Raw genomic sequence first — 19,082 nt, forward strand, 5'->3', positions numbered from 1 at the left:
GCACAAGACACAACATGATCCCCATAAATATCCCCGTAAAAAACCCTTAAGCAAGCAGAAAACGGAGAACAAAGGAACACCTAACCGGTAGCAAAGAACACTACGGTAAGTTTTACCATTCATAGTCTGACCCAAATTCGATATCGGGACCGTCCGCAACCAGGCCGAAGAGTGATCCCCTTCTGGGACTTCCATAAGGCTACCTGACGCGGAGTTAAGGAGAAAGTGGAATCCGCAGATGTAGTGACCTTCGTGAAAATATATATCTGCCAACTTTTTCATGAGTATGGGGCAGCAATGTCACTAGGGTTACTCATAAGGTCAGTCTCCACATTCCTGTTAAAAAGACTAAGAGCACCATCAAAGGCCAGTCCCGTACCAACAATACCAGAATTGCGAAGAAGCGTAGCCTGAAGACCAGAAGACTACAGACGTGACGCAAGGAAAGCATAATGCCGAACATCACCCGCCGAATAGACACCCAAACCACCATAAGCAAAAGGTAAGGTAGCAAGTCGCCATTGCCAATCACCAAAATCAGGCCCCGAAGCTGTTACAATGCGCTCCAAATTAAAGAAGCCTAAAGGGCCACGTCAAAAGAAACATGTGCTGTTTAAAAAAGACAAGGAGGACAAGTGCGCATAAAGCAAAGTAGAGTTTTGAAACCCCAGTACACGCACGAAGAAGCAACAACTTGCATTGGGGATCATCGAACTTAGCAACAGCATCCATTAGCACAACGGTCTTCGACACTCTATGTGAAACAAGCTCACCATAAAAAGAGGAAGCAGCACTGACAGGACCACCCAGTGTAGACACCCATTTGTGTCTCCCCAAAAACAAAACCCAGTGATGAATACCTTTCGCGTCGAACCATAATCGAATGAGGTGAAAGTGTGAAAAGTCTTGTGTTGCGGTTAGTTTTTATTAAAAATCCTTCTTTCTGTTTTCGAAAACCCACTCTATTTAATAAAAAACGTCCAATCCAGTTTAGTTTGGTCCATGATAAGGGTCCAATAATAGTGTAGTTGTTTGGGGCTTGAAAAGACCTTTCTAACGATATATTATAAGCCCAATTTCGATGAATAATGAGGAAGTTATGGCCAAAATACTAAACTGGGCCCAAACCGGATTTTACCTACGACCCAATGATCATGTGGAGGGTCCAAAGGTTTATTCCTATTCCTAAACTAATTAGGATTGATTAAAATCTTCTATAAGTTTCTAAAATATCTTAATTATCCTTTTTTGAAAAGATAAGATCATAGAGTTTGAATTTGAATAAAACTTTCCTTTTATAAAACTTTCCTTTTTTTAAGTCCTAGTTCTATTCGAATTTAAAGATGTTCAAAGACAATCAGATATTATTTTCGTGCTTCATATTTTTTATCCAAATTTTATATGGTTGGATAGATTTTGAAATTATCTTTCCAATGATATATTATAATATTAATTCCGAGCTATAACGAAAAAGATATGAAAGGAATACGAAACTCTATCCAAAACTGACACCCTTTTACTATTTCGGCCATATCTTTTTATCTACAAAATATTTTAATCTGATTCTAATTGTATTAGAAAGTAGACTTCAAGAGCTTTCCAACGACATATTATATGACTTATTTAGACTTTTGGATCAAAATATATGATAAAAACAAAATTCACAAAAACTGTCTCTGTCGCCAAACGACAGGTTTGTCGCCTCGCGACAAGATGAATTTCTGGTGACAAGGTCGGTTTTTTGGCAACAACGTGTAGTTTTATTTCTTATCAAATTCTATGATTTTCCGGACTGTTTCCTTATAAATAGGGTCCTCGACCTCCATCAACAATCAATTCTCATCAACGATCAACTCTCATCAAGAATTACTTGATTCTCTCTATTCTCTCTCTTGAGCAATATATGCTTTCTTTCTTTCTCTATTTCTAAACTATCCTTTTATTAAACACAATTCCGCATACACAAGATCTTGAAACACCTAGCCAAGTTCAAAGTTTCCTTCGCCCTAGACGTGAAAGGTTTATACTTTTCTGAGGGTTTGGTCCAAATCTAGTTTAAACTTTATTTAATTTGATTCTAATTTAATTCCTTAATTCTTTAATTCTTTATTATTTTCATTGAAGTTTACTAACTTGTGTATTTTGTTATTAGAAAAAGGTACGAGGCTTCAAAGTAAGTAGACTAGCTTACTCCCTATTTTATTTCAATGTAGAAAGCATGTTTATTATTGTTTTAATTCCTAGTATCATGTTAGGATGTTTTCAATGCTTTCTAGTATCATGTTTAGGGTGCCTTTATTTATTTCTAATAGCATGTTAGTACCATGTTAGGTTTAAAATTTTGATCTTTATTGCTTAGTGACATGCTAGGATTTGTTATTAATCTTGTTAGTATCATGCCTAGGATCTTGCTATTATTATTAAGCTTTATTATTAACATGATTTTTATTGTTATTATGATTATTGTTATCATAATTGTTATTTATGATTATTATTATGTTGCTTGATTTATTTATTGTTATTGCTTGATCACGCCTTTTATGCTTGTTTAAAGGAAATTTGTACTTGAAATCACGCTTAATAAGATAATTAATAATTTGGTTTAGGCTAATGTGATTTTAATTCAAGTGATCGCCAATAATAGTTTTATTTGTGCATTAATATTCAACCAACACAGATAAACAGGTTTAGGGCTAAATATAATGTTTGCATGTTAGTCAGAAAGCGCACATGAATACGAGTAGAACAAAGTAGAGGCCTATTTATAGGGCGGGTCCTTTCTTTTGTAGATTAGATTCGTACCCTCATCCCCGAACCTTATTTGGTTCAAGACCTTATGGAGTTGACGATCTCCTGGATCGTTTAAGGGGTGTTACCTTCACCTCGTGATTGGTTTACAAGTTCCTAAAACTTGTTGGCGACTCTTTTGCTCTAGCTTTCTTCCCTTTGGAACGCCACCATACTTTAGTGTATGATCACAGTGGGGTTCAAGCTTGGGGTTATAGTGCTTGAAATATTCCCTACAGTTTTTTGGCGACTCTACTGGGCAGGATTTCTATTTTAATTCCTGAAATTTATTTTGGCAATGATTTAGAATGAGCGGATGAGACTCGAAAATTCTAAGTATTTCATGTGCGTAATTTTGATTAACATTATTGTCATATGCATAAAAAGGTCCTCATTGGATAGACCATCCGAAATGAGTCAAAAACATAGGATTTTACACATAGGAAATTTGAGAAATATCTTTCACAACTAGAATCGAAATAATATTGCGAAATCTGGAAAATTCTAAGAACACAGATACCTGCCAAGGCATGTAGGAACTAGCGTCTAGAAAACAGAGACCGTCACCTGTAAAGAGCTTCTGTCGCCTGGCGATAGTTTTGTCATTTGGCGACAGAGGTTCTTTTGCGGCGACAATTCCTGTAGTCTGGCGCCAAGTTCTTCCAATACTGAGCCAGAACTCTGCCTTCTTGTTTTGACCATTTCTAGTACCGTTGGCTCGATTCTACTTCCTGATTGAGTTTTTTCTCACTTTTCTGAAACCCATATGTGTTCTACATATGGCCATAACCCTCTAGGGGTTCACGCTTCATCTAACCAATCGAACGCTCCTGGCAACGACGGGTACATGCGAATTTGTGAATCCACCAAACCGTGGAAGCAAGTTTTTTAACTTGCGGGGTCCCATCCATACGCGCCAACCCTTCAAGGTTAGGCTTCCGCGCGATGCATCCGGACTCATAACCATGGACCCTCTTTGACTTAACCCATATCCTTGAACTTTAGAGAACTAGAGCCATGGTTAGGTTGCAAACTCATTGCATCATATTGTGACTATGTGAACTACTTGTGCATTCTTACTCGTGCATAGCTTATATGTGACTAAACTAACCGTTTGGTTTGACTTGTGTTTGTAAAATAAGTCTAAATAAACTAACCAATGACTAAAGGACTTTGTTTAATTAATTAATTAATTAATTTGAACTGAGCTGAGGGTCCTCCAAGGGCCAGAATACTTCCGTTTTTTGAACGTTGACATGGAGTCTGAGACGAGGTCCCTCCGCCAAAATCAACTCCAAAACCTTAGCTTTCCTATCACTAAAGTGTCACCAATAATAGTCCTGTCATCTAAATATCAAGCTTGCAAATATAAGTCAAAAGAATCCCTGATTTGGCACACTAACGGACGAAGAACCAATGCAAAAAGCAAAGGGCCTAGAGGATCACCATGTTGCACTCCCTGACATGACCATAAGATATGATCCCCGTAAAACAACCTAGCTGGAGTAGAGTAACAGAAATCAACCCATCGCGAGAGAGCTGGACAACAAAGACGAATCTCACGCAACAAAGCCGAATGATCTACCAAATTAAAGACATTTTGGAAATCCACCAGCAACATGGTGAGGCCAACATCACCACCACGCGCCTCAACCAAACGATTAACAGCATGAAGAATAGCCTCACCACCCGCAGGCACCCCAACACCAAACTGAAGACCTTCTAGATAGCTTACCAGACACAGACCAATTAAAGCATCCCCAACCTTTGAAACCAGACGACTCCAAACGGTACCCACAACAATAGGTCGTATACCACCGACGGGCTTAACAAGTGGCGTAAGAGGAGCACTAGCAATGTATTCTCCTAACTCAGCAGGACATTTCCCAACGAGAAAAATATTAACCATCTGCGTAATAAAGTCCACAAACTCATCTGAAACAGCAACTGCAGCACCAAACAATCCATAACGTGTTGAGCAAGCAAGCCGTCTCTACCGCATGACGTACCTCGTAGAAAACCCCTTATCTGATCCAAAACAACAGCAGGAGTAGCAATAAGGTGCTGACCAACGGGAATATCCGGTAAGATAGGAGTCGGAAAGGAAGGCTTCTTAGCTTGCAAATCTGCAAGAGTAGCATCATTGTAAGGGGAAAGACCAGAAGACGAAAGAACCCTAACCGCGGGCCCGCGGCAGTGTAATGTCCGTCAAAAATCTTTCTCTTACACTACTTAATATTACGCTCGGACAAATCATGTTCCTCATCAACATCCAACAAAGGTGGAGACACATCAGCTAACGTGTCTTGCATAAGCTGCACTGCACAGATTCACCAGGCTCACACCAAGAACGAATAGCAGCGGTAATACTCTCTTCCTGCCGCTGTCGCCTGACATCCGAAGAACACTCTCGACTACTCCTCGGAGAAAAGGTTTTAAGGACACAGAGAGGCAACACAAGCAATTGAACCCAATAAGAGATGTCATCAGGCTTGCCAATCACCTTATCAAGGGCCCCTTTGAGAACCCGAGAAAAACCCAAGCGACACTTAGGAGGGATAGATTTCATCGAACGAAACCGCTTAGATAAAAAACTATCAAGAAGAGCAACATCAAAAGCAAAATGAGGCTCACTAAGCACCCTTGGAACAGGATCATATACCTCAGAAGTAGGACCCTGCAGTTTAGGAAAACCATAAAGAACAAACCGAACAACACCATCCCCAAAATCAGGAGGGGCCACAAAATCATCAGGAGCATGACCATGCCGACACTTCATACGAAGAGTATGTGTCTTGAAACACTCCCCCCAAAGCCAAATGCCCATACGACGAAAGGTTGACTCCGCCTCCAAGTAGATAGCCAAATTAGAAGAAAGAGAGTGCCGAGTCAAATCACGAGCATTTGCACACCAATGACGATCATGAAGATGAGTAAGCAAATAAGCTTTAGAGAGCCCATTACCCCGACCATCTTGACACCCATTAAGACCCATAAATGGGCAATGGAATGGGACAATAGGAGGCATAACACCCACCTCAACTTGCCACAAGAAGATCACACCAACACTACACAAAAAAACAGCACCAAATCCACACTAAAACATCACCAAAAACACACCCAAGCTACACCCAAAACTGCACCAAACCAACCGCCTGAAAACTGCACCAACTGACTAAAAATAACAACAATATTCGAGAGAAAAACAGCCCGCAAAACGACCCAATAACAGCCTGAACCCGCACCCAAAACGCACCCAAAAACAGAGCAAAACCACGCTTGAAAACACAGTAGAATTGCACCTTAAAGCCACCCAAAAACGCAGGCTGAAAACTGACCAAAACAGCCCAAAAACTACCAGAAAATCTTACCCTAAAGACGCCAGAAACAACCTAAAAACCCGAGAAAAATAGCCTGCAAATTTACCAGAAAATCGGTCAAGAAACCTCCCACAAAAGCCACCTAAAATCCGCCCAAAAGCCGCCTGAAACACCCCTGACTGAAAACCGCACACCTGATCAGACCTTAAGCCGGAGATGATGCCGGAAAAAGGTTTCAGAACTGCACCAAAACAGCCCAAAATTACACCAAACCAACCCGAAACTGCTCCAAAATGACGATGTAATCGCACCTAAATGACGAGGAAACTGCATCAAAAAACCGAGAACCCACTCCTGACCAGAACGCACTGACCTGATCGCCGGATAGTGCCGAAAAAAGAACGTGGAAACCTACCCTAAGATGGGTGAAAACATAAATATATGTGTACCATATATATTTAACATGTGTTAATAGTAGAAAGATAAAACACAACACTTTAATTATATTTATTTCACAAAAATTTTAAAATAAAATGATTTAATGAGTAATAATGATTTTATTTATAAATTTGTCTTAATCATATATTTTTAACCCCAAAAATAATAATGATATACAAAGTACTACTTGAAAACAATCTCGTTTTTTTTTAATTCTTAAATTGTATGGAAAGATTTGAAAAATAACTCAACTCAATGAAATAACAATCAATACCTACATAAAATGTTTCTACACATTGTGATTCTAATATAAAATGTTTATAAATTTTTTTTTTTATTAATTGTTAGTATTATTATTTATTTTTTTGAAAGAATTTTTATAATTATTAGAAATTATTAATTAATAATATTATTAAATATTAATTCTTAATAGTTTGAATTATTAAATATTATTATTGATAATTATTATTATGATTAATAAATATTAATTATTATTATTAATATTAATAGATATTAATTATTGTTAATATTAATAAATATTAATTATTATTAACATTAATAATTAATTATTATTAATATTAATAATTATTAGAATTATTTTTAATATTAATAATTATTCAAAATAATAAATTATTATCATCAATACAATATCAATTATTATTATTCAATATTAATTATTATTTGAAAATAGAGCAGAGCAGATTTCTTTTAAGCAGAGCAGAACAGACTAGATTTGAGCAGAGCAACTCTAAAGAACGGGGCTTTATGCAACCTAGGTGAGAGCTAAGAGGATATAATTTTACATCAGGATATTATAGTAATGGACACCTTAAGTTAAATCCAATAAAAATTAGTATTTGAAAATACAATTCAAGTTCATTTTATTATCTTTGGAATCTTCCAATATTGGAAACAAATTGGGGCAATAATATCATAATTGGGCTGAGGCTCTTCATCAACTTTTTATGGAAACGAAAATCAGCCCTGATTTTCACCAACGGCCACTATTCCACTTTGATATGAATTTGAATTTGAATTTGAAAACCAAAAACATGACCGTTACCCCTTCATCTTCCTTATAAACCCCACCATTTTCTCACACCCAATTTCAAATTTACCAGAAACCCTAAAATCAAAATCCTCTTAAACTCAATTTCCTTTAATCATCAATGGCTGCCACTGCAACATCCAATCTTCCAATGGCTTCCGACCCAGTTCCGACGAAGAAGGGAAGAAGCAGAAAAGCCCTAAAGGAGAAGAACCCATCAACAAATGAGGCTAACATTTTGGCTGGAAAATCATCTGATTCGGTGGATTTGCCGGCATTGGTGCCGGAATCTGATTTGACCAAGGAAAACAATGAAACTCTCTCTCATCCTCGGTCTGAGAAGAAGAAATCGAAGGCGAAGTCGAAAGGGAAGGCGAAGAAAAGTGAAGAGACCAATGATTTTGAGAAGGATTTGCAAGAGATGCAAGAAATGTTGGAGAAAATGAAGATTGAGAAGGATAAAACTGAGGAGATGTTGAAGGAGAAAGATGAGATTCTGAAGAAGAAAGAGGAAGAGCAGCAGAAGCTTCAATTGGAGCTCAAAAAGTTGCAGAAGATGAAGGAGTTTAAGCCTACCATGGTTTGTTTTCTTAATAACCTTTAACTTTCAGTTAATGTTAGTCACATTTTTGACTAAAATTTGAGAATTCTGGGTTTTTGCTGTTAATAATTTGATTGGGTTTTAATTTAGGGTTTTGAATTTGGGGGTTTGATTGGGTTTCAATTAAGGGTTTTTAAGTTGGGGGTTTTCTGATTTTGATGAATGTGATGAGTTGAAATGTATTTGCTCTTGCAAGTGATATGGGTTTCAATCTAGGATTTTGAATTTGGGGCTTCTGATTTTGATTAATGTGATGATTGTGAACCATTGGATTATGTTTGTTCTTGCAATAATAAGTCTGGGTTTCAATTTAGGGTTTTGATTTGGGGGTTTCTGAAATGATATGTGTTCAATGAATTTGTTTCAATTTAGGGTTTTGAATTTAGAAATTTTCTGATTTTAATAAAATTCATCAATTGTGATTTATGACCAGACTCTGCCCATCATGAAAGACCAAGAATTAGAGAAGAAAGATAAGAAAAAGAAGGAATGCCCAGAAAGGAAAAGGCCAGCTGCAGCATATGCCTTGTGGTGCAAAGATCAGTGGAATGAGGTAAATTTATTTACTCCATTTTGGACCATAATCATATTATTATAGTCCCACCGTATATTATAAGGTTGATCATATATAGGTTATACCACCTAAATTGGGTTTTTGTTTTGTGTTTTAGATCAAGAAAGAGAACCCTGATGCAGATTTCAAGGAAGTCTCAAACATACTGGGTGCTAAGTGGAAGACCCTTACTCCTGAAGAGAAGAAACCATATGAGGAGAAGTATCAAGCTGACAAAGAAGCTTATTTGCAGATCGTCAGCAAAGAGAAGCGCGAAATTGAAGCAATGAAATTGTTAGAGGAAGAGCAGAAGCAGAAGACTGCAATGGAGCTGCTTAATCAGTACCTTGAATTTAAGCAAGAAGCAAACAAGGATACCAAAAAATCAAAGTATTGACTTCATTTTTTTTTCTTTTGCCTGTAATACTCTTTGCTTGCTCTTGGATTAATTGAATGAAAGTTGGCTAACTAATGTTTTTTTTCTTAAAATTCTCAGGAAGGAGAAGGACCCTTTGAAGCCAAAACAACCAATGAGTGCTTTCTTCTTGTACTCGAACGAGAGGCGAGCTGATTTGCTTGAAAAGGGCCATAATGTGCTTGAGGTAATTGAATAATTATGGTTCAAAAGCTGTAATATACTTCTATCTACCTGAATTCAATTTTCATGTGGATATTGTAATAAATGTAATTTGAACTTGTAACATGTTAACTATATTTAGAAAATTAGAAGTGTAACTAAATTGTGTTGTATGTGATTGATACTTTGATAGGCATCAAAGATCATTGGTGAAGAATGGAAAAGCATGTCAGAAGAGCAAAAAACACCTTACCAAAAGGTCAACATCACAAAACAGTCATAATCTGTCTTATCATTTTCTGTTATTCATTTTAGTTCTATTGTTAACATCATTTTTTTCAGACTGCAAATTTAAACAAGGAAAGGTACCAACAAGAGATGGAGGTGTACAAACAGAAGAAAGAAGAAGAAGCTGCAAGCTTGAAAAAAGAGGAGGATGAATTCATGAAAATTCAGAAAGTTGAGGCTTTACAGCTGCTTAAGAAGAAAGAAAAGGCTGAGAACATCATCAAGGTTGATTACGGTTCATTCATTCTTAAAATGTATCTTTTGTTTGCTTATATATATGAGTATTATGGTTTTGAGGGTTGTTTTAACTCCGATTAATGATTGCAGAAAACCAAGGAGGACAAGAAGAAGAACAAGGAAGTGAAAGTCACTGATCCAAACAAGCCGAAAAGGCCTCCATCTTCATTCTTTCTGTTCAGGTGAATCATTTTTCGAGCTGTTGTTGAAGATTAAGAGAAGAAAACTTGCTTTGAGATTAGATGTTAAATATTACTCCGTATTAAACTGGTTTGTCATTGAAATGCAGTATGGAAGAAAGGAAAAATCTGACGAAGGAGCGGTCTGAAACCAATTTCTCCACCATCAATGGACTTATTTCTTTGAAATGGAAGGTAAATTTTTCACATGCTCTCTTCTTACAACATATGTATTGTACATGAAAATTGCATACTTTTAAGATTGGAACATAGCAAATTGCTAATTTAATGTGTTGATTACAGGAACTAAGTGAAGAAGAGAAAAAGATATGGAATGAGAAGGCAGCTGAGAGCATGGTAACATACAAGAAAGAGCTGGAGGAATACAACAAACAGCTCGAAGCCAAAACCGGAATCGAAGCCAAAGCCGAAGCCGAACCCAAAGCCAAAGCCAAGAAAGGCAGCAAATGAGAGTTTTAAAACATCCTAGTTTAATTTGCGTTGATGTTCAAGTTGTATAGTTGAACATCTTGCATAATGAGCTCAGGTTGACCTTTGTGTAGTTTAGTCACATTAGAGAGTAACCTTTTGTTCAACTGGTGGCTATTTCAGTGGGTTGTTTAAACTAGAATTAGTGATTTGATAAATTTGGTTTCTAACCTACCATCAACTACTCTCTTGCATAAATTTCATGTTTATTTAATTCATTGTACTTAGTTTATTTTTACAGGAACAGCAACAGACGAGAACAAGAACAAGACAAACTCTTTTTTGAAATAAGTTTGTCTAGATTAAACTTATAGAAAAGTTTTTTAAAAAGGCACTACTTAATTATTGTTTAAGGAGTTGAAAAGTATAGAAAAAATTGAGTCAAAGGAGTAGGCAATACACATTCGTGTGAACATGGTCTTGTTGAGAAATGGAGACACAAAGGAAGTTTTGCCCCCCACGCGTGATAATCATGTAGTGGATATTAATTAGACGGCATTCCATCTTATGGATATTATGTGTGCTAAATTTTATCGTGTGTGGAATGAGTTGAACGGACAATTAACACACAGATTTACTCGAGGTTTATCGTAAAATTGTTATTAATCTCAATCATGACAAGTTTATCTATCATCATGTAACTTAATAATTTTTTTATTTTTTATTTTTTTTTCACATACCACTATAGATACAAGTATGAGATTGTTTGACCGGTACATTTGTCGAGATGCTCCTTTAACCATAAACATCTTTAATTGTGTATTAGTAAAAAATTGTAACAAAATTATATTATAAAACTAGACATTATAATATAGTAACATTTATTCAGTTTTTAGAGGTGAAAAAATTAAATCAACCATGGTATGTGAATAGTGCAATTGTCAAAGTGATGCATATAAAAAAAAACGGAGGGAGTATCAACATCTACTCGGCTTAAATACTTATTTAATTGAATAAAAGTATTACGAGTAGTATTTTTTAAAAACAAGTACGGAGTATTAATATCTTTTAATTGTATACCGAATAAAATCAGTCAAAAAAATCTAAATTCACTCAATAACTTTTGTCAAAAATGTTTCACTAGTTGACCTTGACCATGAATTGTGTGTAAATGTTGTCAAAGGGCTAAATATGTTCTTCTAGATCTAAGACTATGACAATGTCGTGGTTGCCATTTGCTATGTCATATCATTGAACTTTAATTAATACCAACTTGTATTAGTTGTATATATTCCTAGTCCTCCTCCATACTTCATTCTTCTTTACTTCTTACATCCAAAATTCTTGACCAAAGCTTAAGATTTGTTTATTTTAAACAGAGTTTTATACTTCTATTTTTTTAGTCCAATTATCTGTAAAAGTCTTCATTTATACATATGTATTCAAAATTAAAATTAATTATCTATACACTTATATAAGTCTTAAAAATACACCATATATTGTGATTTGAAAAAACTAAATTAATGGTGTTAAAACAACAATTTGCAAACCAAAAAGTTTGGTACCCTTCCTCAAAAATTATAACTAACCCCATAATTTTCCCGCGATCTGAATCAACGATTGTTATAAATTTGTAACTATCATTCATCACTCATTTCTACCTCTTCTATTCTCTTATACTCTTCACAAAGCAAAGCATTTTTATAGAAAGTTTTCTTATTCCTTCTTAATTCCCATTTTTAAATAAAAAACAAATTAAAGATAAAATAACACATTGTTGTCAGCAATTTCATTTAAAGCTAATTCCGTATTCATAAGATTACCCAAATTTCCAATTTTTTTCCTAAAATTCTCCATTTTCTCTCTCTTACATTGAATTCGTTACCATGCCACCGGAAGATCCAATGACTACAAAAATTTATCCAGGACCAGTATCATCATCATCCGTGCCCGACATCAAACACGATGATGCCGGAGCACAATTCGTCCTCGAGTCTAAAGGTAACGAATCGTGTCACGTTACTAGTTCAAATTACACTATCAACACGACAATATAATGTGGAAATTAAATTGCAGGAAAGTGGTATCACGCAGGATACCATCTGACGACTGCGATAGTGGGGCCAACAATACTGGCATTGCCGTATGTGTTCAGAGGATTAGGTTGGGGATTAGGATTTTTCTGTTTAACGGTGATGGGTTTGGTGACGTTTTACGCTTATTATTTGATGTCACTTGTTCTTGATTATTGTGAGAGAAATGGTCGCCGTCATATTCGATTCCGTGAACTTGCTGCTGATGTTCTTGGTATGTTATTTTCTCTCTCCTGATTTTTGTTTTGTTTTGCGGAATTTGAGGTTGTTTTAGTGTGATTAGTGTTAGAATTGTGGTAGATTCTATAACGCCTGAGAAAATGGCGTTTTATTAGGATCACGCTTAATGATGGGTAAAAATTTTAGGGTCTAATTCGGGTATGAGTATAATTGTGTTGATTTCTTGTGGTCGTTGTGGATGTGGTAAACAAGTTGTTCGGGTCGGGTCAAATTTAGGTGAGAAGAGTTTAGGGTAAGGTGCTTTATTCAGTTATAGCTAACTATGTCAGTCGAACTCTTTATTTTACCTTAAATATCTTTGTTGAACTCTTGCATAGATATTTTTCATAATTTAAAATAGTTGAATCAAACACTTGGATGCGTACCCTTGTTGGACACCCGGATTTGAGTAACATTAGTTATAGACTTATAGCCTTATAGGTGCGAGTACACTACGAGTCCTGTCAGTTTTGCAAGTCTGATGGTATGTTGGTATTAATCAATTCACTTGTACAATTGAGGGTTAAGGGGTCTCAAACAATAATGCATTGTGTACAATGTATGTCGTGCACATTGAATATCTCAAACTCATTTTAGATGTTTATAACCGGTTATCAAACAGACCATAGGAGTCAAAATTAGTGGTCGTATGAGCGTATGACTAGTGTTGTATGGAGTAACTGTGTTTCTTGAACGCCAGAGAGTATAAATGTACAATGGCAAATTTTTAGGATCAAGTAAAAACAAGAAGGTAGTACTGGTAGATGTTTTCTTTTGACAGGAACATAAATTGATCAATTAAATAACCATTCAATAGAGCATTTAAATATTGTCTGTGTGCTGTGTCAATGTGAAAAGACAAACAATACGAAGTCAAACCTAGCACGTCTATTTTGTAGGTTTCCAAGATAAATATACTGCACAACTCCAACTACAAGCATTTAAATTGTGGGTTCACTTTTTTATTAAAGCAATTTTTTGGTATTTTTTTTTTTAACTTAATTCCTATCTAATCTGATATTGATTGATGCCTTGAGAGAGGATATGCTTGAGATTTCTTGTAAATTTTTTAATAATACTTCTGGTTTGTTAATTGTCATGTGAAATGGCATTTAAGAAAATACAGTTGGAGTTGACTGTATGTATAAATTTCAATATTGTATAAATACTAAATACTAGATAGTGATGGAAAGAGTCATCTTCTATATAATATGGAGTATGTTATAACTTATAATCAATAGGAAGTATAATTATGGAGTCGTAGACAAATCATGATAACAATCTACGAAATATCTAGCTTTTACAAAATTAGATTAGTCAAATTTGTTGACTAATGGAGTAAGTACAATTAGTAATAATATATCAGTAATAATATGTTGATTAATGGAGTAAGTATGGTCAATAATGCTGCAAGTAAGTATGGTCAATAATGCTGCATCTACCCCAAAAGTTCAAGAACGTTTATTATAAAAGCAGGATCTTAATTAGTCGTAGAGTATTGTGCTTGCCTAGCATCTATCGATTTTTTGTACTAGTAGCTTGAAGTTGTTGCTATGCTTTTTAGCTAAGTAGAAAAAAATGAATTGAGCATAATACACCAAAAAGACATTTAATTTGGAGGATCGTGCTTGATCTAACAAGCATAAATGTCGGCTAGCTTAGTTGATTACAGTTTTGAGGTAGTACTTTTACAAAGAGTCGGATAATATCCAAGAATCAAACCCGCATATACATAGTTACTTTGTAGAAGATAAGGCTATAGCAAAGACAATGCATATTCTTAAGGTCATTTTGGTGGCAAGTATATCCCTCTTCTACTTGTATTGAAAATGGATCATCAAACATAATTTATGTAAATGATCAAACTGTTTAAGCAAGCAAGGGATATACTTAGGCTAATAAAGTGAATACACTATACGTGATTGATTGATCATATACATTAATACAGATCAGAATTTAGAGATTGATTGATTATCAAACTTAGGCAACTAAAGTATCTGATTCTTACTTGTTGAAAGAATAAAGACTGTGTATGATTATTTATTTAAAGATAATTGTGGAAAACTACTTTTTATTGCTACTTTTACTCTGTGCATTCAATAAGATTTACTTTTTTCTTTGAAAAATTCCTATATGGACTAAGGCAATTTAATTAATCATTTTGACAATTTGATGGTTTTTATAAGCTTCAAAATTTAAATGTTAATTAAGACCCATATAAAAAGTTCTTACTCCGTACTTTTTTACTCCTTACTTCCATGCTAATTGGCATGATATTGTTGGTTATATCTTCTATTTAGACTATGCAACTCAGAATCATGTAATATTGATTGTAAAAATTGCTTAAGACGGTAGCTAGTTACTGTATATCAATGAATTTTAAGAAGTAATTGTTTGTTACTAGAAGTTTGTCCATATGATACCTAATATTGTGCTTCATGACTTGCAATGAAATTGTTAGTGAAACAATTATTATTGCACATATTTATCAGTAATTACTCACCTGGCCTACTTGAACATAAAACTAACTATTTTTTTTCATACAAATTTGAATAGGGTATGGCTGGATGTTTTATTTTGTAGTGTTCATTCAAACGGCCATTAATACCGGGATAAGTATAGGAGCTATCCTCTTTGCTGGGCAATGCCTTCAGGTAGTAGTCTACTATATTCTTAAGCTGTTTTTTTCAACTCACCGATTACTATTTGAAGTCAACATTTGATTAGCTTTTATTTTTCAAATTTGTGTGCTTCAAATTGCGATGTTAGATCAGCTTTCCACAAATAGTTGGGCTGATTTTCTGACTCCAGTCCTATTTATCACATTCACATCAGAAGTTGTAGCTTTCTTCTAGACATCAGCTTTTATATGTAAACATCACAATTTGTATTCCTAATTTGAATTGGTCACATGGCTTTCTGCTTTCCTGGTGATATTAGCTGAATTAAAGGGACTTAATTAGTGACTTTTCCAACTATTACTTTGCTTTACAAAATAATCAAAACACGTGTTTGATTAATCATACAAAGCAATATCCCATTAAATATTTCGACAAGACAGAGTTTGGAGAGATTTAGATATATACATCACGGCATCACCTTTAAATAGTTGAAACAGTCGGAGTTACTAAATGATGGCATATTATAAACTGCTTAAATCAGTCTACCTAGTAGATCTTTGCTGATAATGAATGAGGAGTATAATAAACATGTCTTTATTTGGGATTTGTTTGAGTTTATGATTTCAATATATCACCACAGAATGAACATTTTTTAGGCCACTTACAAGTCCTACATCTAGCCAGGAGATTTTGATTGTATTGTGCAAACTAAACCGAATTATTGCTTAATACTTCAATGAAGTTGAATCTCAAAATTGCTCTTTTCTTGCTTATCGTACTTTTATCAAAAAGCTAGCAAACACGTCCTTGCATAAATGTGTACTTCCTCTATTTAGAAATATTGTCCACCTTGTAAACTGTTGCACACATTGATGTGAGCCACAGGTATCACAGTGGACATTCTTCTCTCGATGAAGGGGATATCACTCCAATGCAGGAGATCATTGTGGTACAGTCTATGGAACTCTGCTGATTAGTACACTTAAAATCTTGAAATTGCCCTGTTCATGCTAAGTATGCTTTTACTAGAAGCCAATGCAGTCCTAGGAAAAAACATGCATCACAATTGCAATTCTTTGGATCACATTTAAGTGTTTAACTGCTTGCTTCAATATTGATCTTATAGTTTATTCAATGCAAGTATTATATACTATGATACTAATATTCTTCTTCTTTTTTGTTGGGTTGGAAGCTTATGTACTTGAGTCTCTTGCCAAATGGCTCGTTGCAGTTGTATCAGTTCATAATGATGGTGACAGTGGTGTTTATTGTACTCTCCCAGCTGCCATCCTTTCACTCTCTCAGATACATCAACTTGGGTTCATTGGTTCTGAGTTTGGGCTATACCGTCTTAGTGGTCAGTGCATGCTTATATCTAGGTATGATGGTCAACATATCGTTTTATTTATTTGACTGGTTGAGGCCTATGAGATATCTGAGGCTAAATAAAGGAAGCTTTTAAGAAGAAAAAAAAAATCAATTTTTCAAGAACCTAAACTAATTAATTACAGTGCTGGACTGTACTTTAATCTTTGGCTTCTTGTTTTAAAATTGATTCTTATAATTTCTATTTTATGTTGGTTTACTCTGAATAGCCACTTACACTAACCATATTTCCATAAAATTTTACAAACATAATAATTTTATTAATGATAACTGTCTTTAAAAATCACATGTGAAAGCAAGCAAGCATCAATAAGCTATTTGAGTTATGGAATTGCATATATAATAAGTTTGAGGCTTAATTTGCAGCTACCTCAAAAAAAGCCCCTCCAAGGGACTATTCTTTGGATTCTTCAAAGGCAGTGAGCATTTTCAATGCGTTCAATTCTATCTCCATCATAGCTGCAATTTTCGGTAATGGCATACTGCCAGAAATACAGGTAACTTGTTCTGTAAAATTCTTCTATCATTAATTTTGCATTGTGATTACTTTTGTTTTACTACTGTATAATTTTTTGGTGATAACAAGCATCATTTTTTTTCTTTCTGTTTTACATCTTTGTTAGGCAACTCTGGCTCCTCCAGCAACTGGGAAGATGTTTAAAGGCCTTCTGATGTGCTACTCTGTCATATTTGTCACATTTTATGCAGTTGCCTTTTCTGGATATTATGTCTTCGGTAACAAATCTACTTCAAACATACTTAAGAGTTTCCTGCCTGATAGTGGACCAGCTTTGGCTCCAGATTGGGTTTTAGCAATCGCAGTCATCTTCATTCTTCTCCAGCTTTTTGCCATTGGCTTGGTAAGCTTAAGTTCCAATATTCCTAGTAATCATGGTGAATCCTTGATCATGAATTGTGTGAACCGTATGATAAATATTTTGGACGACTTGACAAAAGTAGATAACCAACTGGTTGTTCTTTATCAGTGATGGGGTAATAGTAATTTTTTTACAATGCATGTGTATAAATTGATTTGAATCAATTAATTCAACAGGTTTACTCTCAAGTAGCTTTTGAGATCATGGAGAAGAAATCAGCAGATACAACCCAAGGGATGTTTTCAATGAGAAATTTGATCCCTAGGATCATACTTCGTACATCATACATGGTATTGTGTGGATTCTTAGCCGCAATGCTGCCATTTTTCGGAGACATCAGCAGTGTTGTAGGAGCCATTGGTTTCATCCCCTTGGATTTCATACTTCCTATGCTTCTCTACAACATGACTCATAAACCATCAAAAAAATCAACTGTTTATCTGGTTAACATTGCCATCATCATCATCTTCACTGGTGCTGGACTTTTAGGGGCCGTCTCTTCGCTCAGGAAGTTGATTCTCGATGCCAAACAGTTCAAGCTCTTTAGCAACAGTATAGTGGATTAGTAATGGACCATAAGGCGACTGACCACTTGAAAAAGTAAGCTTAACTAAATGTTAATCACATTGTACACTCAATGTATACTTGTATCTGAAATACAGATTAGTATACACAGTCAAGCATCTTAGTGTTAGCTGTAGTTTTCCACGATTTTTTTTTCGCTAACTGTAAAGTTTGTTGAGCCACATCTGTGTGTAGTTTGTGCTTATTTTAGAGGTGTTACATACATTCAGAACAATGGTAGGAGGATTGGGAGCTGTTTTCTGTAAAGAAAATTCTGTCCAACAGAATGCGCTCTATGATTGTTATTATAACTCTTATGTGTATCATATCAATTAGGCCTAAGAAATCCATACATGAACTGAAGAAGACACGACAGTATTATAGTTTTCCCTTTTTTTAATACTCGCAACATTTTCGTTTGTAGAATTTGCGAGCATTGGAACATATCCATTTTAACCACGCTAAATTACATGCTTTTAAAATTGAAATGTGATGATTAGCTAGAATGGACAAGCATTGAGACCAAGCCCCAGAAACTTGGACTGGACTTTGATAGTTTGAGGCTCATTCACTGGGCCTAATACTAGAAAGAAAGAGAATTCAAAATTCAATAGTAAACCTGCCCCAGCCCAATCTTTGGATTTTGATTTTGACTTTACTTTATTCTTCTTTTTTATTTTTTTTTTCGTATACATTATTCAAAAGGAATTGATTTGAACTTCCCTCAAAAAAAAAAAAAAAAAAAAAAAAAGGAATTGATTTGAACACCTCATCATCTCCAATAATTTATCTGTACAAGGTGTAAACAGAAAATCAGCTGATAGTGGAGTCTTAGTGGTCAAGTAATTAATTATTAATTCAATT

The 19,082-nt window shown here is 35.0% G+C and overlaps 2 protein-coding genes across 2 annotated transcripts; both read left to right on the plus strand.

Moving 5' to 3' along the window:
- The first annotated feature begins 7,518 nt into the window (after nt 1-7,518).
- On the plus strand, nt 7,519-10,698 carry LOC110722664 (high mobility group B protein 13-like). Its single transcript, XM_021901938.1, has 9 exons — nt 7,519-8,173; nt 8,628-8,747; nt 8,866-9,137; nt 9,244-9,349; nt 9,518-9,583; nt 9,667-9,837; nt 9,940-10,031; nt 10,139-10,223; nt 10,332-10,698. Exons 1-9 carry the CDS (start codon nt 7,715-7,717, stop codon nt 10,497-10,499), a joined length of 1,539 nt encoding a protein of 512 aa, XP_021757630.1. The 5' UTR covers nt 7,519-7,714; the 3' UTR covers nt 10,500-10,698.
- A 1,268-nt stretch (nt 10,699-11,966) lies between these two features.
- Nucleotides 11,967-18,585, plus strand: LOC110722665 (probable GABA transporter 2). The gene is made up of 7 exons (XM_021901940.1): nt 11,967-12,458; nt 12,534-12,764; nt 15,326-15,423; nt 16,583-16,769; nt 17,143-17,273; nt 17,400-17,636; nt 17,831-18,585. Exons 1-7 carry the CDS (start codon nt 12,344-12,346, stop codon nt 18,218-18,220), a joined length of 1,389 nt encoding a protein of 462 aa, XP_021757632.1. The 5' UTR covers nt 11,967-12,343; the 3' UTR covers nt 18,221-18,585.
- Nucleotides 18,586-19,082: the final 497 nt, after the last annotated feature.

Source organism: Chenopodium quinoa, unplaced genomic scaffold (genome assembly GCF_001683475.1).
Source record: "Chenopodium quinoa cultivar QQ74 unplaced genomic scaffold, ASM168347v1, whole genome shotgun sequence".
NCBI classification, from domain to species: domain Eukaryota; kingdom Viridiplantae; phylum Streptophyta; class Magnoliopsida; order Caryophyllales; family Amaranthaceae; genus Chenopodium; species Chenopodium quinoa.

Coding starts and splice junctions, on each gene's coding strand:
- LOC110722664 (XM_021901938.1), top strand. CDS start 7,715: ATGGCTGCCACTGCAACATCCAATCTTCCAATGGCTTCCGACCCAGTT. Junction 8,174..8,627: donor AGGAGTTTAAGCCTACCATG/GTTTGTTTTCTT, acceptor ATTTATGACCAG/ACTCTGCCCATCATGAAAGA. Junction 10,032..10,138: donor TCTTCATTCTTTCTGTTCAG/GTGAATCATTTT, acceptor ATTGAAATGCAG/TATGGAAGAAAGGAAAAATC.
- LOC110722665 (XM_021901940.1), top strand. CDS start 12,344: ATGCCACCGGAAGATCCAATGACTACAAAAATTTATCCAGGACCAGTA. Junction 12,765..15,325: donor ACTTGCTGCTGATGTTCTTG/GTATGTTATTTT, acceptor AAATTTGAATAG/GGTATGGCTGGATGTTTTAT. Junction 17,274..17,399: donor GCATACTGCCAGAAATACAG/GTAACTTGTTCT, acceptor CATCTTTGTTAG/GCAACTCTGGCTCCTCCAGC.